Here is a 22626-nt window from a genome sequence, read left to right as displayed (position 1 = left end):
CCCCTCCATCACCATAACCACCACTTCTTCTCATCTTTCTCTTCCCCATGTATCTCCACTTCACTCCTCTCTTTCCCTATGCCCAACAGTTCTCCTTTTTCTTCTTTTCCCCATGTGCACCATCTCTCTTTCCCTCTCACTCACATACCCATGACCAACAATTCTCCCTTTCTATTTCCTCCCCCATATCAGTATCTCTTTCCCTCCCTTCCTCCTTATTATGTCCTAAGTTCATGCCCCCTTTCTCTCTCCCTTCTGTGTCCAAACATACTCCCTCCCTCTCTCCTTCCTTCCAGTCTTTGTCTGAAGTTCATGCCCCCATCCCATGTTCCAATGTGCTCCCTCCTTTGTCTCAAGTTCATTCCCCCTCTCTCCACCTTCCTAGTCCCAACGCCCTCGCTCCCGCAAATGTGCACTAGACAGAAACTCCAGGTGGGCCTCTGAAGTCATCTCTGACATCAGAGGGAAGACTTCTGGGTCGGCTGCGGGCGATGTGCAGGGAGCACTGCACACAGCTTTGTGGAGAGGCGAGTATGGCTGGAGGGCAGGAAAAGGAAGCGCTAGAGAGGTAACACTCTTGGGAGAGCCCTTCCAGGTGCCTCCATCTCTGCAGGATCCCCATGACCCTGGAGGGGTGAGATCCCATGGACCCAAGGGGGAACCCTTCAGGATCCCTGCAACCCCGGAGGAGGAGTCCCATCAGCCATGTTCCTGTGCAGCTCTCTAATTTAGAACCCTGGGGGAAATCAAAAGTGGTGTTCCCCACCAGATTGGATCTGGAGGAGGGAAGCTGTATTAAGGTTATCAATTCATTTCTCAATATAGACACCCAAACTTTGACTCCATACTCAATCCTCCATTGTCCCAGGTATGTTAGATTGTGAGCCTGCCAGGACAGTTAGGGGAAAAATGCTTGAGTGCCTGAATGTAAGCTGCTTAGACAACATCCATTGATAGGTGGTAAATAAATAAATAATAATAACTAATTCATCTCTCAATTTAAAAAGCCAAACGTCAACTCCCCAGCAACAAAGGGCAGGACTTATGACTTGCCTCCCTTTGAAGAAAAAAAACCAGAGACAAAACATCATTTTGTGGCTTTCATGAAAGACACATTCAATAGAAGTCATGCAGAGCCCTACCTCTGAAAGAAGTTGATAAAGAATGTTGGTACCTTTTCATCTTTGGTATATACCATCTGCAGAAACCAGGTCAAATAAGGATCATATTTGATTTATATGCTTGGTTCCAGAGTACCTCTTTGAACAACCTGCTCCTTTTGCTGACTTGCTGATCTGACTTAACAAACTCTTGCAAATCTTAGACCATTTCAGGAAGAGCCTGATATCCAGCAATTATTCTGTTGCTCCATTGTTTCTGAAGACGACAGAAACTACATAAGATTTCTGTGGTAATATGACAACGACATCAAGAATAATAATGTATGTCTTTGGCAACTGTTAGTCTCCTTCAGTGGCCACCTGTGCTTTTAGGGAGATAGTAGAGAAAAGAGAGAGAGAGTATTGCATAGATGCTAGATAATTCATGAAAAGAGAATTTTTTGTGGACATTGGATCTGAGGTTTCTAAAAACTGCCTCCAGCAGTTCTAAGGTAATGAAGGTGTTCCCTTCAGAAGATCATCCAAAGAATATGAAGAACTTGAACTTGGAAGTCAACATGCCATTACTTCATAATACAGTTCCTCATAGGAGGCTGTTGAACAAATTGAAGGGCTGAAGTTAGGACCCAAAGTGGTAAACTGGGTTAGAAACTGGCTGTCGGACAGACGCCAGAGGGTGGTGGTTAATGGAAGCAGCTCAGAGGAAGGAAAGGTGAGTAGTGGAATCTCTCAGGGTTCAGTGCTGGGGCCAGTCCTGTTCAATATGTTTATGAGTGACATTGCCGAAGGGTTAGAAGAAAAAGTGTGCCTTTTTGCAGATGATACCAAGATTTGTAATAGAGTAGACACCGAAGAAGGAGTGGAAAAATATGAAAAAGGATCTGCAAAAGTTAGAGAAATGGTCTAATGGCTGGCAACTAAAATTCAATTTAAAAAAATGTAGAGTAATGCATTTGGGGATTAATAATCGGAAGGAACCGTATATGCTTGGAGGAGAGAAGCTGATATGCATGGACGAGGAGAGGGACCTTGGGGTGATAGTATCCGAAGATCTAAAGGCAAAAAAACAGTGTGACAAAGCAGTGGCTGCTGCCAGAAGGATGCTGGGCTGTAGAAAGAGAGGCATAGCCAGTAGAAGGAAGAAGGTGTTGATGCCCCTGTACAGGTCATTGGTAAGGCCCCACTTGGAGTATTGTGTTCAGTTTTGGAGACCTTATCTGGCGAAGGACGTAAAATGATAGGAGGCTTGCGCCAGAACACGTATGAGGAGAGACTGGAAGCCCTGAATATGTATACCCTAGAGGAAAGGAGAGACAGGGGAGATATGATTCAGACGTTCAAATACTTGAAGGGTATTAACGTAGAACAAAATCTTTTCCAGAGGAAGGAAAATGGTAAAACCAGAGGACATAATTTGAGGTTGAGGGGTGGTAGATTCAAAGGCAATGTTAGGAAATTCTACTTTACGGAAAGGGTGGTAGATGCCTGGAATGCGCTCCCGAGAAAGGTGGTGGAGAGTAAAACTGTGACTTAGTTCAAAGAAACGTGGGATGAACACTGAGGATCTAGAATCAGAAAATAATATTGAAAATTGAACTAAGGCCAGTACTGGGCAGACTTGCATGGTCTGTGTCTGTATGTGGCTGTTTGGGCTGGGGAGGGCTTCAGTGGCTGGGAGGGTGTAGATGGGCTGTAGTAGGTTTTAACGGAGATTTCGGCAGTTGGAACCCAAGCACAGTACTGGGTAAAGCTTTGAATTCTTGCCCAGAAATAGCTAAGAAGAAAAAATTTAAAAATTTAAATTGAATCAGGTTGAGCAGACTGGGTGGACCATTCGGGTCTTTATCTGCCGTCATCTACTATGCAGAGACTTCATGACTTTCTGAGTCTCAGTTCAAAAAGAACCATATGCTTACAGTGGCATTCTGCCCATAGTGAACATACTGTATAGTACAGACCAGTGGGGTTCATGGCTCCAGTTTCATGAGACACAAGAGCATAGGTTCACCACTATTCACTGAGAGAGAAAATGAAAATGGGGGAGAAGACACACTATAAATTCTTGACCAGCTCGAGATTCCATGTGTATGTATGTGTGTGTGGATATGTATAGATAGATGTGTATCTTGCTATATTTCTTACTTCATTTCATTATAGAGGAATCTGTGTCTTCTCAGACAGTTCAGTGATGGCCAAACCATACTGTATTTTGGATCCTTACCCTGCAGATCTTTTGCTAAGTGCACCTCAAAGCTTCAAAATGGAAGTCTTAGATTAGTTAGTTTACTGTTTAGACATAGGAAACTTTCTACACAATGAAGGGAACATGCAATAATTAAAAACATTAAGGAACCATCTTCCCTACCATCAAATTATAGACCGGTTGCATCTATTCCTTTTTTCGTAAAAATCATGAAGGGTTTAGTCTTTATTCAGTTATCTAAATACTTGGAGCAACACTCATTACTACACAAATCCCAATCTGATTTTAGATCTCATTTCAGCACAGAGACTGTCCTGGCTACATTGTTGAACTTTTTAAATAATTTACTGAGTAAAGGTATTAATGTGCTTGTCCTTCAATTTGATTTGAGCAGCACTTTTGACCTGGTAGATCACAACAAATTACTGGAATGTTTGGATGCCTTTCGCATCTATGACAAAGTATACTCATGGTTTAAGGGATTCCTTGAATCTCATTTGTACCAGGTTAGATTTAATAATTTTATTTCTCTACTTGAAAAAAATCTGTGTGTGGAGTCCCTCATGGCTCACCACTCTCACCTACACTGTTTAATGTTTACCTTTCTTCCCTAGGTTCTAAACTAACAAACTTAGGTATAAAATTATTCAGCTATTGTGATGACATCACGATTGTCATCCCATGCAGTACAACAATTGCTAACATCATACCCACTATAGAAGCCATTTTGAATTTGATAGATTCTTGGATGACAGAATTTAAATACTAAATCACAATAAAACAAAATTCTTCTTTGCTTCCTCTCAAAAAAACTCCCATGAAACATCGATCAAGTTAAATACAATTAAATACATGATTTACTCTTCTATTAAAATATTTGGGAGTCGTCTTTGATTGTAACTTAACAATGAAGAATCAGATTGACACTGTGGTTCAAAAGGGATATCACACACTTTGGAAGTTACGTACTATTAGACCATATTTCGAGTTGTCTGCATTTAAAGTTCTGGTCTAGTCATTACTTTTGAGCCATTTAGATTATTGCAACATCGTTTATATATCGAGTAACAAGAAAAATGTGACTAGACTGAAACTCATTAGAAATACTGCAGTGAGCCTGATCTATGGTCTGAAGAAGTTTGATCACATGACCCCCTTTTATCGTGAATTGCATTGACTTCCTGTTGGGGCTCATATAGTTTTCAAATTAGGCTGTTTGTGCTATAAGGTTGCCTTTGGCATGGCTCCATTGTACTTAGCTGAGAGATTTTTGATAGCTTCTCAAAGGAAAAGTAGAAATTCACATGCCCTCTTTGTATTTCCCTCTGTTAAGGGTTATAAAAGGAAGAAGTACCATGATCATATGCTATCATTTCAAGGAGCATTTCATGATAAAGACTTTCGACTGTTGCTATTTACATCACACACCTACCTACATTTCAGAAAACAATTGAAGACTTATCTTTTTTCAAAAACATTAGGTTGATTAGATTTATGTTAATTTCTTCTTTTGTTATTATGTAATCTTTTGTAAACTGCTTTGAACTCTATGGTTATGCGGTCTACCCTGTTCAATGTCTACCTCACCTCCCTAGGAAACCTCCTGCAAAGCCTCAAGCTCAATTTTTTTATTTACGCAGACGACATCACCATAGTCATTCCACTAACCAGCTTCACGCCTGAGCTCCACACCTCACTTGCAAACATACTCAATCAGATAGAACACTGGATGCTATCCTACAGACTAAAACTAAACCCAGACAAAACAAAATTCTTCCTAGCAACCCCCAAAGACAAAATCAAAGACACCACAATTCAAGTAAAAGGATCCATTTCCCCCCTTGAACAAACCCTAAAAATCCTGGGAGTCACTCTAGACCAGTGGTTCCCAACCCTGTCCTGGAGGAACACCAGGCCAATTGGGTTTTCAGGCTAGCCCTAATGAATATGCATGAAGCAAATTTGCATGCCTATCACTTCCATCATATGCAAATCTCTCTCATGCATATTCATTAGGGCTAGCCTGAAAACCCGATTGGCCTGGTGTTCCTCCAGGACAGGGTTGGGAATCACTGCTCTAGACAAACATCTATCCCTTGAGAAACACACGGATATCACTGTCAGAAAAAGTATCTCGGTGCTCTGGAAACTCCGCACCATAAAAAAATACTTTGACTACACATCATTCCGCCTGCTAGTACAGTCTGCCATCCTCAGCATACTGGACTACTGCAATATCATTTACTTGAGCTCCACAAAGAAAACCATCAGGAGACTCAGAATGATCCAAAACACCGCTGTTCACCTCATATTCGGCCTGAAAAAATGGGAACACATCACCCCATTCTACCACAAACTCCACTGGCTTCCACTAGAATCCAGAATCCAACCTTATGTTTTTGAATTTTGATAAGGTTGATTTGATGTCACCAAGAGAATTGTTTTAAAAGTATTTGATTGAAATACTACAGATATCCAATAATTATTTTATCTCTGATTAATAAGATCTATTACGCAGTGGCGTAGCGAGGGTGACCACCAGGATGGTGATGCCTCTCTCCTGCTTACCCATCCCCCTGCCGTGCCCCTTCCCAATACCTTTTTAACTTCAGCACGAACAGTGACGAACTTGCTGCCCACATCTGCTTTGGATCACTCTCTGATATCACTTCTTCCTTGAAGTGACGTCAGAGAAAACGCCAAAGCCAATGTGGGCAGCAAGTTTGTCACTGCTTGCGCCAGAGTTAAAAAGGTATGGGGAAGGGGCGCATGCATAGTAAGGAGAGGAGTGGGAAAGGGGTGGAGAAAAGGAGGGGTGCTGGCGCCCCAAGGAAGGGGCGGACCGCCCCCCTTACTTCGCTACTGCTATTACCTACCATTTAAAGAAAGACAAACTATGATGCTTACTAAAGGCTAAAGAGGTTGGGGTTCTTCAGCTTAGTAGAGATGGCTGAGGGGAGATATAATGAAGTCTACAAAATCCTGAGTGGTATAGAATTAGTAGTTTTTACTCTGTCAAAAACTAGAAAGACTAGGAGACACTCGATGAAGTGACAGGGAAATACTTTTAAAATCAATAGGAGGAAATATTTTTTCACTCAGAGAATAGTTAAGTTCTAGAGCATGTTGCCAAAGGTTGTAATAAGAGTGGTTAACGTATCTGGTTGTAAGAAATGACTGGATAATTTCCTGTTATTGAGACAGATGTGGGAGAAGCCACTGTTTGCTCTGGATTGGTAGCATGGAATGCTGCTACTATTTGGGTTTTTGCCATATACTAGTGACCTGGATTTGCCATTGTGAAGACAGATTACTAGGCTAGATGGACCATTGGTCTGATCTAGTAAGGCTATTCTTATGTTCCAATGAGACACCTATTGTAAAATTGGATCATGTATCTCCGGATAACATAACTGAATTTTTAGAAAAACTCTTAGTTTCATTTGTGTTCCAATTTGATAAAAATTTAGTGTTGAAAATGTTTTTCTGAAATCATACAGTGCTTTATGACAGTCAAAATGTGGTGTTTCCCTGATGTGGTTAGAGAGACTCAGGAGCGACACAAGTCTTTCTTAGCTCTCTGCCCACAAATTTTGTAAAATATTGGTGAATTTCTTCTTCATTTTTCATCTAAATGCTTGATTAAAATTCAAAATGTACGGTATTCAAATGCAAAGCTTAAATTGTTTTTAGATAATAAGTTTCAGATTCAGCTTGGTGGAGACCCTCCAGCTGAGAAGGGATATTCAGTCATTAATAGATGTCTGCACTTTAGGCTCTTTTTGATTTCAATTATTTTCTTTGATAGATTCTCTGTTAGGTTATTAGATGATCTCTCTAATTTGGAGATTAAGATGGGATGATTTTTTTTTCTGTTTTGCTGAAATGTTTCTGATGTTTCTAAGGTTGTTATCCATATTTTCTGATGCAAGCATTGTTATTGCTTGTAAATTTGTTGAAATAATTAAAAAAAAAGTTTAAAAAGAAAATAACTGTTTAAAGCAATATTCCTGTGCAAACGGTGGCACGAATTGCGCACAAGTCAATGGCACGCTGACACCTGCGCGCAGGACAATTGCATACCACCGTTTCCAGTGCTTTTACAGCTTACCGGGAGTGTTTTGAGGGGTGTGGGGGGAGAGCCTCCCCACACACACACTGTACTTATAAATGCTCGCACTCCTGCTGGGGGGGTGTGGAGAGAGGAACCCCCCAATACATTGATAACTCCTAAACAGTGAAAAAAATGGAAGTTTTCTGTGTTTTGGGAGGTTCCCCTTCCCAAATCCCCCCCCCCCCCCACGAGAGCGCGACCACTTACAAGTGTAATAATAATAATTTTATTTTTATTTACCGCCATACCACAAACAGTTCTAAGCAGTTTACAGGGGAAGAAACTGTATATAGACAGCGACATTACAGAGAACTTTCAAAATTACATTGGCATGTTAAGTTTAGTCAAGTTTATCTGGAAGTGTTTTGGAAGTACATCAAGGTTGAAGTGGGATCAGAGAAATTTGTCAAAGAGATAAGTTTTGATTGACTTCCTAAACGTTTGGTACGAAAGTGTGTTTGAGATGAAGTTTGTTAAACATTTGTTCCATTTGCCTGCTTGGAATGATAATGTTCTATCGAGGTATCTCTTGTAGGTACAGCCCTTTAGAGATGGAAAAGCAAACAAGTAGGTACTGCGTGTATTAGTTGTGCCTGGGAATTTGAATTGGTGAGAGAGATAGGTTGGGGATGAACCTGCCATGGTTTTGAAGCAAAGACAAGCAAACTTAAAAATGCCCATTGCTTCCACAGGCAGCCAGTGTAGTTTTTTGTAATAAGGGTTTACATGATCTGATTTCTTGAGGCCATAAATGAGACAGACTTCAGCATTTTGGATGATTCTCAGTCGTTTGATAATTTTCTTGAGAGATCTCAAGTATATAATATTGCAGTAGTCTAAGGTACTTAAGATCAGGGATTGAACTAGCAGTCGAAAGGAGAAGAAATCGAAGTAATGTTTAATGGTATGAAGTTTCCATAAAGTGAGAAAGCATTTTTTGACTTGAGTGTTAGTGTGATCTTCAAAAGTCAAGCTTCGGTCCAGGGTGACGCCAAAGATTTTGGTTGTAGGATTGATTGGGTAGTCTGACCCATTTAGTCTCAAGGAGGTGTTCATGATCTTGTTATTGGGACTTGCCAAGAAAATTTTGTTTTTTTCAGGATTCAGTTTTAATTTGGAACGCATGGTCCAATGTTATACCTTGGTAAGGACAGATGAGATAAATTGTTCTGTCTCTTGGGTCAATGAGGTTATGGGAATAATAATTGTTATGTCATCCACGTATATTTACAATTTTAGTTTTAAATCGGATAACATATTTCCCAGTGATACCATGTAGATATTGGAAAGTGAGGGGGAGAGAGGGGAGCCCTGTGGTACTCCACAAGGATTGGACCAAGCTTGAGAGTAGGCTCCTTCGCTGTAGACCTGGTAAGTACAGTTTTTTAGGAAACCCTTGAACCAATTTAGTACCTGTCCGGAAATGCCGATGGAATCCCCCACCCTCAAAATGCTCCGGGTAAGCCATAAAAGCGTTGGAAACGGCGGCGTGCACTCATCCTGCATGCAGGTGTTGGCGCACCATTGACCTGCGTGCTTTAGTTACAGACCCATGCAAACAGCATGCGATTCCTTATGGATGGGTTTTGTAGCTCAACTCATGAGTTGGATTGTAGAAGGCATCAATCATTTTTCTCAGCTTTGCCTTCTTGTCTCCCTGGGCCGTGTCCTCTCTCTCTTCAATCTTAACTTCTACAAGCAAATTGAGAAGGTGTCTTTTCCTCTGCTCTGCACTAGATTTATTATTTTCAGGTCTTAATCCAGTCTTTTTCAAGATTTCCCTGTGCTGAGGTTCCCAGTAGACCTGGGATAGCTCTGCCTGGGAAAGGGGTCAAAAGTTGGGTTCTGAAGCAAGGAGGACCACACTTTTAAAAGAGCACCTGCCTGACCGGACTGCTTTAACACTTGGAGCTCGGGAATAGACTCCCCAAGAGTGGTACTTGCCCTTGTTGAGTCAGGCGCTGAAATGCAGGTTGATTAGAGCCCGCTTCTGGCCAGGAGGCTTGGTGGAGATCGGTGGCTGCCCCCAATCCCCTGTAGAATCGTGTAGGAGAGGGTTTCAGGTTTGGAACCTGAATAAAAGGCAGACCAAAGAGACAAGCCACTGAAACCACCCTTGCTTGTCTGAGACAGAAATTCCTTCTCCATTTCCAGGTGCAGTGAGAAACTGATGCAGGTACAGCACATAAGTTCTGTGAATACAGCTTATTACTGTATATAAGAAAATCGGGGTGGGTCAGAAATTGGCAAAACTAAGGTTTTCTAGGGTTATCCTATTTTCAGTGTTTTCAAACTTTTTGTTTGCTCTCATGGGCCATTTTGGATTTCATGATTTTATTTTAAAAGCCTCTCTACCTCCAAAACACCTTGATTTTGGTTTATCAATTGTAATGGATTCCTTGGGTGGTTTTATCCCTATATCATTCCAAGTTTGTGCTGGATGGGTGCTTGAAGAAGCGTCTATGTGCCACGGAGCATGCAAGGGGGCAGGAGCCATGGGCTTATCTCCCTCTGGTCCCTCTGCAGGTCATGAGTTGCAGAAAGTGCAAGATCTGGGTCTCAAAACGCTGTTAGAGCCCCTAAACTGCAACTACACATCACCGGCAAAGTGCTGCTGTGTGGTGAAGTTCGGACCGGCAGAGGTCCCTGGAGGATCCAGATCAAGTCATTGGCTCTGATTTTTTGACCCTGATGTATGCAGCCTACCATGAATAGGTGGGCCCAGAGGCAGGAAGGAGTGGGCATCCCTCCTGATGATCTTCTGAAAAAAAAGTTTTAGCTTAGCAGCCATGTATAGAGGTTGTGTACATCTTTATACTTTCACATGGTCTTTCTGATACACTCATTGAAGACTCGCAAGACTCCTGAGGCAGGCCGGTTGGGCCGAAACATGTACATGTCGGGTCATAGAGTCAATGGATGAATTTATGAGAATTTGGAAGAATAAAGGCATTTGAATTTATCAGATGAGTTGAAGGACACTTCTTTGGTGCGCACCATTCTGATTGGGTCAATTCCACTTTGTTGTTTTGCATTTGTGGTTTTGTTTACCCTGTTCCATTCTGTACCTATAGGGTATCAACAGGGAGATACACAGAGAGTGTTACCTTCTCTGGGCAAAGCCTCTTCACAGTCTGTGGAGTTGCAAGAACCAGTGGTCCAGTCAGAAAAGGTCTGAGATGATTTGAGGTTGGTCACTATGCCATTGCTCTTCAATCCTCTTTGGGGGATTCTGTTTTCACATTTTGGGGCAGACTGCCAGGAATTAGTGGCAGCCCTAGACCAGGGAGAGGATCCAACTGTGTGAAGACTTTTGAAACTATTGGATTTAACTGAAGTTATTACAATTTCTTTGTGGGAGTTGGATCTAGCATCCCCTCAGGTCTTAGTTGCTCAGCTTTTGCTTTATGCAGTATTAAGTCACAGTCCACATGCTTCCCTTTTCATCCAGAGATTACCATAGAAACATGATGGCAGATAAAGGCCAAATGACCCATCTAGTCTGCCCATCTGCAGTAACCATTATCTCTTCCTCTCTCTAAGAGATCCCATGTGCCTACCCCATGCCTTCTTGAATTCAGACACAGTCTGAATGATAATGGAGCATTGGGTCTTGCCAGAAGGTCCCTTGACAGGAGTAAGGGTGTTGACAAAATTATATCACATGGCTTCAGAATTTCAGCAATTGTTTACAACACCTAAGGTGAATTCGCTGTTAGTGCAGGTTACTAAATGGACTTCGCTACCTAGTGAAGGGAGAGTGATTCTGAAGAATACGCAGGATTGCAGAGTGGATTTGGTCCTCAAAAGATAGTTTGAGGCACTGGCTTTAGGCCTTAAGGCAGTGACTGCAACATCCTTTGTGGTGTGAGCCTATCACAAAATGCTATTCCAGAAACCGGGCACGGAGCAGGAGGTTTGCCCCCCCCTCTTACTCTCCTCACACTCCCCGTCATCCTGGCAGGGGTGGATTAAGTGGTTGATGTTATCTTCAATATGCTCACAGTTATGAGCAAAGTCTCAGCTTATAAAACCTCTGCCCACAGAATGCTTGGATCAGACAGTTGGCATCTATGGTTACTTTGAGCAGACTCCCCTTTAAGGGGCAAATGATCTTTGGAAAAGGACTGGATGACCTGATAAGTGTAATGGACCATCGTCCTAAATCATTGCCAGACAGTAAACCATGAGGATCAGGCAGTTCCAATCATGGTTCCTTTCGTGGCTATAGAAGACCACATTGTGAGTTTGGAGAAGGGTTTGTTAGTTGGATCTCTTAAAGTTCAAATAGCTAGTTTTTCTTGCTTCCAGAGTATATAGAACGTCTCTAGCTTCTCATCCACATGTTTCTAGGTTCCTGAAGGGAGCACTGAGACTCTGTGTTTCCAGTGCAGAATCTTAATATCAAATCACGGGCCCTCACTAAGGCTCCGTATGAACCTTTATCAGAAGCATCTATCATGGATCTAACTGTGAAGACAGTGCTTTTGTTCGCAGTCACTTTAACTAGGAGGGTGTCCGAGCTGCAGGCATTATCATGCAGAGAGCCTTTTCTCAGATTCAATGAAGCTAATGTCTTTGCGCTCTGTGCCTTCCTTTCTTCTGAAGGTGATTTCAGTGTTCCATGTTATTCAGGAAGTGAGGTTACCTGAGTTTCAGCCCACAGGCGAAAAGAAACAGGACAAGGTTTTGAGGTTGCTGGATGTGCGAAGGGTGCTTCTCCGCTATCTTGAGGTGACAAATGATTTTAGGTAGAGAATGACACGGTGACAAAATTCATCACCATTCTCGTTCCCGCGGATAACCGCGGGAAATAATCCCATGTCATTTTCTAGAGTCTATTTCAACCTCAATCCTTCTACACCAGCATTCTTCAAAGCAAAGCTTGCGGGTCAATGGTTGTGGCCCATTCATACTCTGATTCTTCCCTCTTTCCTTAAAGAATGACATGAAGATGGTTTCCCGCGGTTATCCGCGGGGACGGGAACGGTGATGAATTTTGTCACCGTATCATTCTCTAATTATAGGTTCTCAGACCATCTGTTTGTCTTATCCAGCTCTAATTGTCAGGGGAAACTAGCCTCTAAGGCTTCTATCTCCCAATGGATTCACATGGCAATCTCCTCGGCATACATTGGCTGTGGTAAACAACTGCCAGTCACCTTGGAAACACTCTCTCTCTAGAAGTGCGACTTCTTCTTGGGCAGAGTCCAGAGCAGGGCCACCTGATGAAATTTGTAGGGCAGCTACATGGTCCACTCTTCGTACCTTTACAAAGTTCTACAGGACAGAAGTGTCAGCACAAGCAGTGGTGTTTGCAGGCTCAGCTGTCTCACCTTAGACTCAAGGGACTGCTCTGGTATGTCCCATCTGTAAGGAATTGTATGCTGTTTGTTTAGGAAGGAAGGATTAGATTCTTGCCTCAATAAGCTTCTTTCCTGTAGAAAAGCATACAGTTCCTTATGCCCCTGTCAGAGATGAATACAGCCTGCATTGATTAATAGTCTGGATTAAATGTTCAGTGGCTTGTCCAGAAGAGAAGAAAAGAAATTTATTGTAAGGCAGTGGTTTAGAGTTCCACTGCACGCTGCTTTCACAGAGCCATACAAGAGTTAGTACTGGTTACACATAGGTAGGTGGTGAGTTGGTTCCATCTTTAGTTTGCAGTTGCAATGTTTGTTTACTGTTTTTTGTTTTTATTGCAGAGCAGAGCAAAGTTAACATTATCAAGGAATCCCAAAAACCCCTCTTAGTTATCACTTGATTTGGTACAGACTGGAGAGAGAGGGCACTGCCCAGGGAGAGGAGGCAGAGCTTAGAAAAATGATTGATGTCTTCTTCATCTCGCAAGCTGGGGTAAGAACATAAGCATAGTATTACTGGGTCAACCCAATGGTCCATCAAGTCAAGAAGCCCATTCTCACGGTGGCCAATCCAGGTCCCTAATACCTGGCCAAAACCCAAAAAGTAACAACATTCCATGCTACCAATCCAGGGCAAGCAGAAGCTTCCCCCATGTCTTAATAACAGACTATGGACTTTTACTCCAGGAATTTGTCCAAACCTTTCTTAAAACCAGCTAAGCCATCAGCTTTTACCACAACCTCTGGCAATGCGTTCCAGAGCTTAACTATTCTCAGAGTGAAAAAATATTTCCTCCTATTGCAATCTCATCGAGTATCCCCTAGGAATCATATGCTGTTCTACAAGAAAGAGGATTATTGAGGTATGAACCTAATCCTTCCTTAGCAGCAAATATGATAGCATTGATTCTAAGGGAAATGGGTGTTTGATGACTGATAGAGAAATAAGGCCAAGATTCATATACAACCAACCCCTGTATTTTTAGTTCTAGTTGAATGACCACCTAGATAATTCTTACCAGTCAGTTCCCATCCCATCCAGTTCCCTGGATAATTGCCAAATAGGTCAATTCCCCCCTAATCAGTTCACAATTCACCCCTACCCACCTCCATCAAGAACAGTTTCCGTTCATAACATTTATATTGCAAAATACACCATGTATGCTGATTTAAAAAAAAAAAACAAAAACAGCACCTCAAGGAGAGCCTAAAAAATGCCAAAAATAAACTATAATTATATAAGTGAATAAAAAGCTTCAAAAAAATTTTCATATACCCATCAACAAAAGCAATTAAAAAATTAAAAGCAATGTACAACACAAACCCTTCGTTTTGTTATATAGAAAGCCATGGGTAAAACAGAAGACCAGTGATAATAGTTTACAACACAGTTTTTTGTGTTTTTTTTACAACAGAACATATTGCTTTATAAAGCTGCACCTTATGTAGCAAAAAAAAGGAGATTTACATACATCAAAAACTATTGGAGGGATAGTCAGTGACTCTGGCAGTACCACACTGGAGACCCATCAGGGACAGTGTTCAAAAGGAGAGCTAAGTCAGAAACATGTGCGAGAGAAGAACCAGTGGCACAGTGTGGTTCCTGTGTCAGGTGACATGAGCAATATAGAATGGGATAGTCAGTGACTCTGGCAGCCAGGAAGTTGCTCAACAAGTAGAAGCAGCACTACACCGGAAACCAGGCATTCGTTTTAGGGACAGTTTTTCTGTGGGTGTAACTGTTCCTTTTGTGCAAATTTACTGGGAGGTGGAAGGGGGTTAGAGAAATAATGCAGGTGAGAATTGTTTTGGGGAAATTGGCCTAGAAGACTATTTTCCATGTGGCAATTGCTGGATGGGACCTGTCTTGGGGGGGGGGGGGAGGGATGTTAACCAGGTGGTTACTCTCCAGATACTATATTTTTCATAAGTTTAAGATACATCTAAGCAACCTACTAGGATCTTGCAGAAGATAGTTATCATGAAAGAACTATAAACAAAACAAGTGGGCATCCTCTGTTAAAAAACAAAACAAAAAACACTCCATCAATTTCAAAGGGAAGATTTTTCATGCCTTGATAAAATTACAGAGTTGTTTGCTATTAGAAGTTAATTATGACTGCAGAATTAAATTGATTGAAAAGTTTAAGAAGCATGGGACAATAGCTGCATGCTAGGGGAAAGTACTAAATAAACAATTCTAAGCTGATTACATGGATTTTGAATATATATATTTTTAACATACAAATACACACCCTGTTTCTGCCCAGAAGACTCAATCGCAGCCTTCTGGATTACTATGTAGGCATCTGCAATAGATGACGTTGCAAACTCTCCTTGGCCCAGGTGGAAGCTCTGCACTTCAGATTAAGAAAGCTAATTCCATTTGTGACTTGGACAAGAAGTGTAGAAACAATGGAATTCACAGAAAAAACAGTCTTCAGACCTTTTCTAACCAGTCCAGAGCCGCTTCAGTTTCTCAGTGCATAAGTAGGACTTAGAATGAAGACTTACCAATTTTCAAGAAACCGAGTACCTTGAAAGGAATGAAACATTTATTTAATACCTATCTGAAGAAGGAGCATGTGGTCTTTAAAAATTCATATTACCATATTTTTGTTGTAAGAACATAAGCAGTGCCTTCGCTGGGTCAGACCTGAGGTCCATCGCGCCCAGCAGTCCGCTCACGCGGTGGCCCAACAGGTCCAGGACCTGTGCAGTAAACCTCTCTCTATACCCCTCTATCCCCTTTTCAATAAAAGGATCATAGTCCACAAAGATTCCAGTTTTCTCCAGGACCAATAGATAGATTGCTGCATTTGCAAAGTTATTGATGGGATCTACTTTAGTAAATCTGTTGCCTATCCATGTCTTAGAACTGTGTGAAAGTGTCACAGTTTCTCAACCTGTTCCTAAAGGATTACCTCTAAGTCAGGGGTAGGGAACTCCGGTCCTCGAGAACCATATTCCAGTCGGGTTTTCAGGATTTCCCCAATGAATATGCATGAGATCTATTTGCATGCACTGCTTTCAATGCATATTCATTGAGGAAATCCTGAAAACCTGACTGGAATACGGCTCTCGAGGACACCAGAGTTCCCTACCCCTGCTCTAGGTACTGGCGCTATCTCTTCAAGAACAGCTTTGAGTTCTGTTGGAAGTAAAAATGACTGAGATACTGCAGTTGCACCCCATACAAATACACACCCTGTTTCAGCCCAGAAGACTCAATGACAGCCTCAATCCAAACAACAGCAGTCCTTTTGGCTCCATAATAGAGAGCATTCTCAGCATATATCAACCTTTACCTCAGACTCTATCCATAGGAAGTCGGCTCCACCACTTTTATCATCGATGTTCCTAATAACATCAGATTGCTGGGTCCTTCAAGTGGTGAGTCAGGACCATATCCTTTGTTTATGGGGAAAAAAACCTCCAAACCATCCTCCAAACCATCTCTTTTCAACTTCCATCAGAAGACCCTCCTTCACCAGGAACTCTCAGCCTCTAGCTCAATGTTATACTGCAGGAGAAAGGCCAAGGGTTCTACTCAAAGTAAAAGACTGGAGGTCTCAATCCAAGTCTGGACCTTCGTGCTCTCAACAAAACTTGGTGAAGGAGAAATTTTGCATGGTCTCTCTGGGAACCCTGTTACCAATGTTAGAGAAAAACATCTGGCTATGCTCTCTAGACCTCAAGGAAACTTACATCTGTATTTCAATCCTACCTGCCCACAGGAAATATGTTCACTTTCAAGTGGGGAATATGCCACTTCCAGTACAAGGTATCGTATTTTTTGCTCCATAAGACACACTTTTTTCCCCAAAAAAATTTGGCCTCATGTTCCGCCTTCGTTGTATTCCAGGCACAGACAAACCTCTCTGCTTCTAATTTTTCAACCTCTTCTAACACTAGATCTTTATACAGCTGTAGTGCGGGGTCCGTTGGACCTATAGGGGCCCACGAAGATTTTGTCGTACCACAGAGCAATCAAAATAATCATTCATTTCCGATGAAAAATGTAAACGTAGTTGTAGTTTCCGAAAAAATTTTTCAAAATCTACTCTCAGTTGAAAGGGATCAGTTCTTGACTCTGGGACAAAGGTTAACCCTTTTGAAAGAATTTTCATTTCTGTCTCAGAGGGAACATATTGTGATAAGTTTACCACTACTGATTGATTCGCTGTTGTGATTGTGTGTTGGGACGGACCTCGCTTTGATATCTGCCTCTCATCTTTCTTTGACCTCTGCGTCTTCCTTGATTTCCTCTGCCTAAAAAATTACCTCCATCACTGGCTGAGGATGAATTAGAAGAAAGATGAAAACATACAGGTGGCTTACTCGTCCCTTCACCTTCATCTGTAGTTGTTTTCATCCAGATATAAACATCCCTCTGAGTAGTCTCTTTCATCCCTTTTAAATTTTTTTATTGTTTTGCAGCCTAAGATCTGCCCTAACCTTCTCTAATTTTGAATCTAGAGTAGTCTTTTGAAGCTTGAAATCTGCTTCTGATCTCATATTTTGTATTACCGATTCAATTTTAGTCTTTTCCTCACTAATTTTCATTTGAGCGATGCAAATAATCAGCACCATAAGATCCAGGGAACAACAGTTAAACCCAAGAATACCCCCACATCATCGAGACCTTTCAAGCCTGCTTCATTTTATCAAAGGCGTTTTCCAGCCTCCAGCTCCAGTACGGCCTCAGCAGAAGAAGCAAAAGCAGCAGTGTCCTGCCAAGACCCAGCCTGCTGCTCCTGCCAAATCAACTCAGTCTTTTTGACATGTTACTGGAAAGCATAGCTTTGATCCCCTTAATTCAACCTCTTCCTCTGCCGATCGGAGGGTGCCTTCAACTGTATATCCATCGTTGGGAACTCATCACCTCCGATCTTTGGGTGCTGCAGATCATTCATAGAAACATAGAAAGATGACGGCAGAAAAGGGCTATAGCCCATCAAGTCTGCCCACTCTACTGACCCACCCCAATAAGTCTGAATGCTAATGACCCAGTTCCTTAACTCGACTTCGTAGGGATCCCACGTAGATGTCCCATTTATTCTTGAAGTCAAGCACGCTGGTGGCCTCGACCACCTGCACCGGAAGCTTGTTCCAGTGATCCACCACTCTTTCCGTGAAGAAATACTTCCTGGTGTCACTACTAAATTTCCCCCCCTAAGTTTAAGCGGATGCCCTCTTGTGGCCGAGGGTCCTTTGAGAAAAAGGATGTCATCTTCCACCTCGACACGTCCTGTGATGTATTTAAATGTCTCAATCATGTCCCCCCTCTCCCTGCGTTCCTCTAGAGTGTAGAGCTGCAATCTGTTCAGTCTCTCTTCGTACGAGAGACCCTTGAGCCCCAAGATCATCCTAGTGGCCATCCGCTGAACCGACTGGCCATCCGCTGAACCGGCTGAATCGGCTGAATCCGAGAGGGCTACTCTTCATTTCACTGCCCTTCCTCCAGATCATCCTCCAAGAGAGTCTACTTTCAACCGTCGCCATTCCTCTCTTCTTCTTCAGGAGGTTTAATCCCTTCTCAATGCCATCGAAGAAGTTCCTGTAGATAAACAAAACCTAGGGTTTTACTCCTGCTATTTTCTAGTGCCAAAGAAGACAGGAGGTCTACAACCAATCTTAGATCTCAGAGCTCACAACAAATTTCTGGTCAGAGAAAAATTTCAAATGCTATCTCTCGCCACTCTGTATCCCCTCTTAGCTCACAACAATTGGCTATGCTCTCTGGATCTAAAGGAAGCCTACACTCATATTCCAATTCACCAAGCTTCCCAAAAATATATCGCATTTTACAAGGTCCTACCATTTGGCCTGGCATATTTCCCCAGAGTCTTCACAAAGTGTCTGGTTGTGGTAGCAGCGGCCTTGAGATCTCAGGGCCTTCAAGTTTTTCCATATCTAGACGATTGGCTCATCAAAGACCCTTCATGTCAAGATGTTGTTCTAGACCAATCGTGCCATCTTGTTTCTCCAGAATTTTGAATTCGAGATCAACTTCCCCAAGTCACAACTTCTTTCTTCGCAAAGCCTTCAATTTATAGGAGCACTTCTCGACACTATTCAAATGAGAACATTCCTTAATCAAACTCGTTGGGATGCTCTGATTCAGCTTTGTCATCAAGTGGACCAGCTCCAATCCATATCAGCCAGATGAATGATGGTTCTTCTGGGCCATATGGCATCTACGGTCCACGTGACTCCTCTGACGAGGCTCCATCTCAATGAGCTTTAGCCTCTCAATGGTCCCAACCGACAGATCCTCTTTCACGGCACATTTCTGTGACATCGTTTCTTCGACTGTCGCTGTGGTGGTCTGCTTTTTTACATGCCTCCACTTCAAAAGGTTTTGACCACGGTTGCATCCATTTATGCGTGGGGGGCACATATGGATGATCTTCAGACTCAAGGTCATTGGTCCACCCGAGAGCAGCACTTTCACATCAATCTTCTGGAGCTCTGAGTGATTTATTATGCTCTCAAAGCTTTCCAGCATCTAAAAGGCAATCAAGGTCTTTTGCTTCACATGAAGAATCAAGTAACGATGTACTATATAATCAAGCAAGGAGGCATAGGATATCTCCTTCTTTGCCAGGAAGCTCAAAAGATTTGGCTTTAGGTGACTGCCCGGAACATCTACCTCAGGGCAGTTTACATTCAGGGGGAACAGAACTACTTAGCAGACAAGCTCAGCAGAATTCTTCAACCTCACGAATGGACGCACAACTCTGCAGCTCTCCATCCCATCTTTGCTCAAAGGGGCACTCCTCAAGTGGACTTGTTTGTGTCTCCCCACAACAAGTTGCCCTAGTTCTGCTCCAGACTTTACTCACCTCACCGTCTAGAGGCAGATGCATTTCTACTGTATTGGACACGCAAGTTTCTCTCCGCGTTTCTACTTACTCCTCTCATTCTAAAGACTCTTTTCAAAGTCCGGCAGGAGGCCGTCACCATGATTCTCATAGCTTTTCGGTGGCCCAGGCAACCTTGGTTCTCCATTCAGCTCAGTGCAGGGAACCAGTGCCTCTGCCGATATTTCCATCTCTTCTTACGCAGAGTCAAGGTGCACTTCTACATTCCAACCTTTAGTCTCTACACCTGACAGCTTGGTATTTCTTGAGCAGAATGCAGCTGAACTTCGCCTCTCTCAGCCAGTGAGACTTATTCTAGAAACCTTCAGGAAACCAGCCACTCAATGTTATCAGCAGACGTGGACTTGTTTCTCTTCCTGGTGTCTTCTTCATCACTATGATCCTCAATCCATTTCAGTTTCACTAGTTCTGGATTATCTTCTTCATTTGTCTGATTCAGGACTCAAGTCTACATCCATTCGAGTCCATCTCAGGACTATTACAGCTTTTTACCAACCAGTTGAGGGTAAAATTCTTACTGCTCACCCTTTGGTCTCCCTCTTTTAAAAAAAAAAAATTATTATTATTTTTTAATGATTCATTGCTTTGTGATTTTTGAAAAAAGCAATTTTATCAAATACAAAATAAACTTGAAACTTGAAAGGGTTTTTCAATGTTAAACCACCTCTCAAGCCTCCTCCAATAGTCTGGGACCTTAATGTAGTTCTTGCTAGATTGATGAAGCCTCCATATGAATCAATGTCTAAGGCTTATCTTAAATACCTTACCTGGAAAGTTGTTTTTCTCATTTCACTTACTTCTGCCAGAAGAGTAAGTGAACTTCAAGCATTAGTGGCAGACCCACTGTTCACTGTGTTCCACATGACAAAGTGGTTCTTCGCACACATCCTAAGTTTCTGCCAAAAGTTGTCAATGAATTTCATCTCGATCAATCAATCAATTAATTGTGTTTCCAGTATTTTTCCCTAAGTCTCACTTTCACTCAGGAGAAGCGGCTCTTCATACTCTGGATTGCAAGCGAGCTTTAACCTACTATCTCGACAGAACAAAGCCGCATAAATCATCTCCTCAACTTTTCATCTCCTATGATCCTAACAAGTTGGAACATCCTATTTCCAAGAGAATGATTTCAAACTGGTTGGCTGCCTATATATCGTTCTGTTATGCTCAGGCTAGACTGCAAAGGGAGAGTCGTGTCACAGTCCATAAAGTTAGAGCTATGGCAGCTTCAGTAGCTTTCCTTAGATCTACCCCTAGTGAGGAAATATATAAAACTAACACCTGGTCCTCGGTTCATACATTCACATCACATTACTGTCTGGAATGTTTTTCCAGACGGGATGGGCACATCGGCCAGTCAGTATTATAAAATTTATTTTTCTAAAGGCCAACACTCCCACCATCCCATTCTGGTTAGCTCGCCCACATGTGAGAATATGCTGCCTGCTTGTCCTGGGATAAAGCACAGTTACTTACCTTAACAGGTGTTATCCAGGGACAGCAAGCAGATATTCTCACAACCCACCCACCTCCCCTGATTGGCTTCTTAGCTGGGTTACTGAACAGAGGGACTGCGCGCCTACTTCGGGTGGGAAAGCACTTGCACATGCGCAGTGCGGGCTATCATGAACTTTCTGAAATCTTAAAGTGGCAATGCACTTTTAAAGTGTCCGTACTGGGGCTCCGTCGATGACATCACCCACATATGAGAATATCTACCTGCTGTCACTGGATAACATCTGTTACAGTAAGTAACTGTGCTATCCTGGAAATTTGTATGTGCTAAAGAGTGGGTATAAATATATCCATATAAATTCCATAGGGTAGTTTCCAAAGCAGAAATTTGTGCATACTTCTGTTTTTTGAAATTAGCTTGTAACCTAATAGGGAAAATTATGTGAATATTACTTATGCTTCTGCACAATTATAAAATTACCCCCCAAAAGGCCTGTGTTAAAATATAAATGCAATTTTGAATTTAATGTTTTATTATCTTTTTTTTTTTTTTTAGTTAGTTTCCCTCATCTCCCTGGTTCTGCTTCTCCGTGGCCTAGTCTTGTGGATACTAGCAAGCAGTGGGATTATTACTCACGACGAGAAAAAGAGAGGGAGCGTGAGAGAGAACGGGACAGAGAAAGAGATCGAGATCGTGAAAGAGAAAGGGAAAGAGAACGTACCAGAGAAAGAGAGCGTGAAAGAGAAAGGGACCGTGAACACAGCCCAAGTGCAAGTATATATAACAGGTGAGTCATGAAGGGCATTTTAAAAAACTTAAAATTTTTTGAGCTGGGTCTAGATGAAAATAGTAAGCAATCCATGATATGTGGCTGGTGTAAAATGTATACTTTGGGGAGAAATTCTGTGAGCTGTAAAACTTTATTAATTACAATTGATTTTAAGCCTTTTTGATAAGCAATTTGACATCTATAAATATTTAAGAAAAGTGTAAAAATTCCTGTCTATCTTTGAGGAAGACATCTTGACCGGCAAGTTGAATATTTATTTATTGATTGATTGATTTATGTACTGTCTTTTTGAAGGAATTCACTCAAGGCAATATACAAGAATAAGTCGAAAATAAGCAATAGACAATTACAACAGCAAAAATATTAAAATTACAATAAAAGTATGGCTACATTGCAATGTTAACACAATACGTGGTAAAACATTTTAATAGACAACATAGGATGTAAGCAAAGATGGAACATATAGATAAGATAGAGTAGCAGGAGTAAGAAAATAAGGGGACTAATTTAAGAAGTTTCATATGAGGTCAGAATACTTGGGAATGATATGGTTATAACAAAGACTCTATGTTTGGCTGCCTATATGGTTTGCATAGTAGAGACCTGACAACCAGTGTTTTAGCATGGGTGTCTGGGGACTGCAAAGAGTAATAGGCATGGCTCTAGCTACCTTGTTAGGCAGATGGATGGAC

At 41.9% G+C, this 22626-nt stretch overlaps 1 protein-coding gene across 5 annotated transcripts in view; it reads left to right on the top strand.

Annotated features, from left to right (window-relative positions):
• Nucleotides 1-22626, top strand: part of FIP1L1 (factor interacting with PAPOLA and CPSF1) — a 342276-nt gene that overhangs the window by 215676 nt on the left and 103974 nt on the right. For all 5 annotated transcript variants that reach the window (XM_033945458.1, XM_033945476.1, XM_033945465.1 and 2 more), the window contains exon 15: nt 21700-21931. In XM_033945458.1, the coding sequence (XP_033801349.1) occupies nt 21700-21931 (232 nt within the window). The remainder of the gene's footprint in view (nt 1-21699; nt 21932-22626) is intronic.

Source organism: Geotrypetes seraphini, chromosome 1 (genome assembly GCF_902459505.1).
Source record: "Geotrypetes seraphini chromosome 1, aGeoSer1.1, whole genome shotgun sequence".
Taxonomy (NCBI): domain Eukaryota; kingdom Metazoa; phylum Chordata; class Amphibia; order Gymnophiona; family Dermophiidae; genus Geotrypetes; species Geotrypetes seraphini.
Note: the sequence above shows the minus strand (reverse complement) of the source record. Positions and strands in the feature narration are given on the sequence as shown.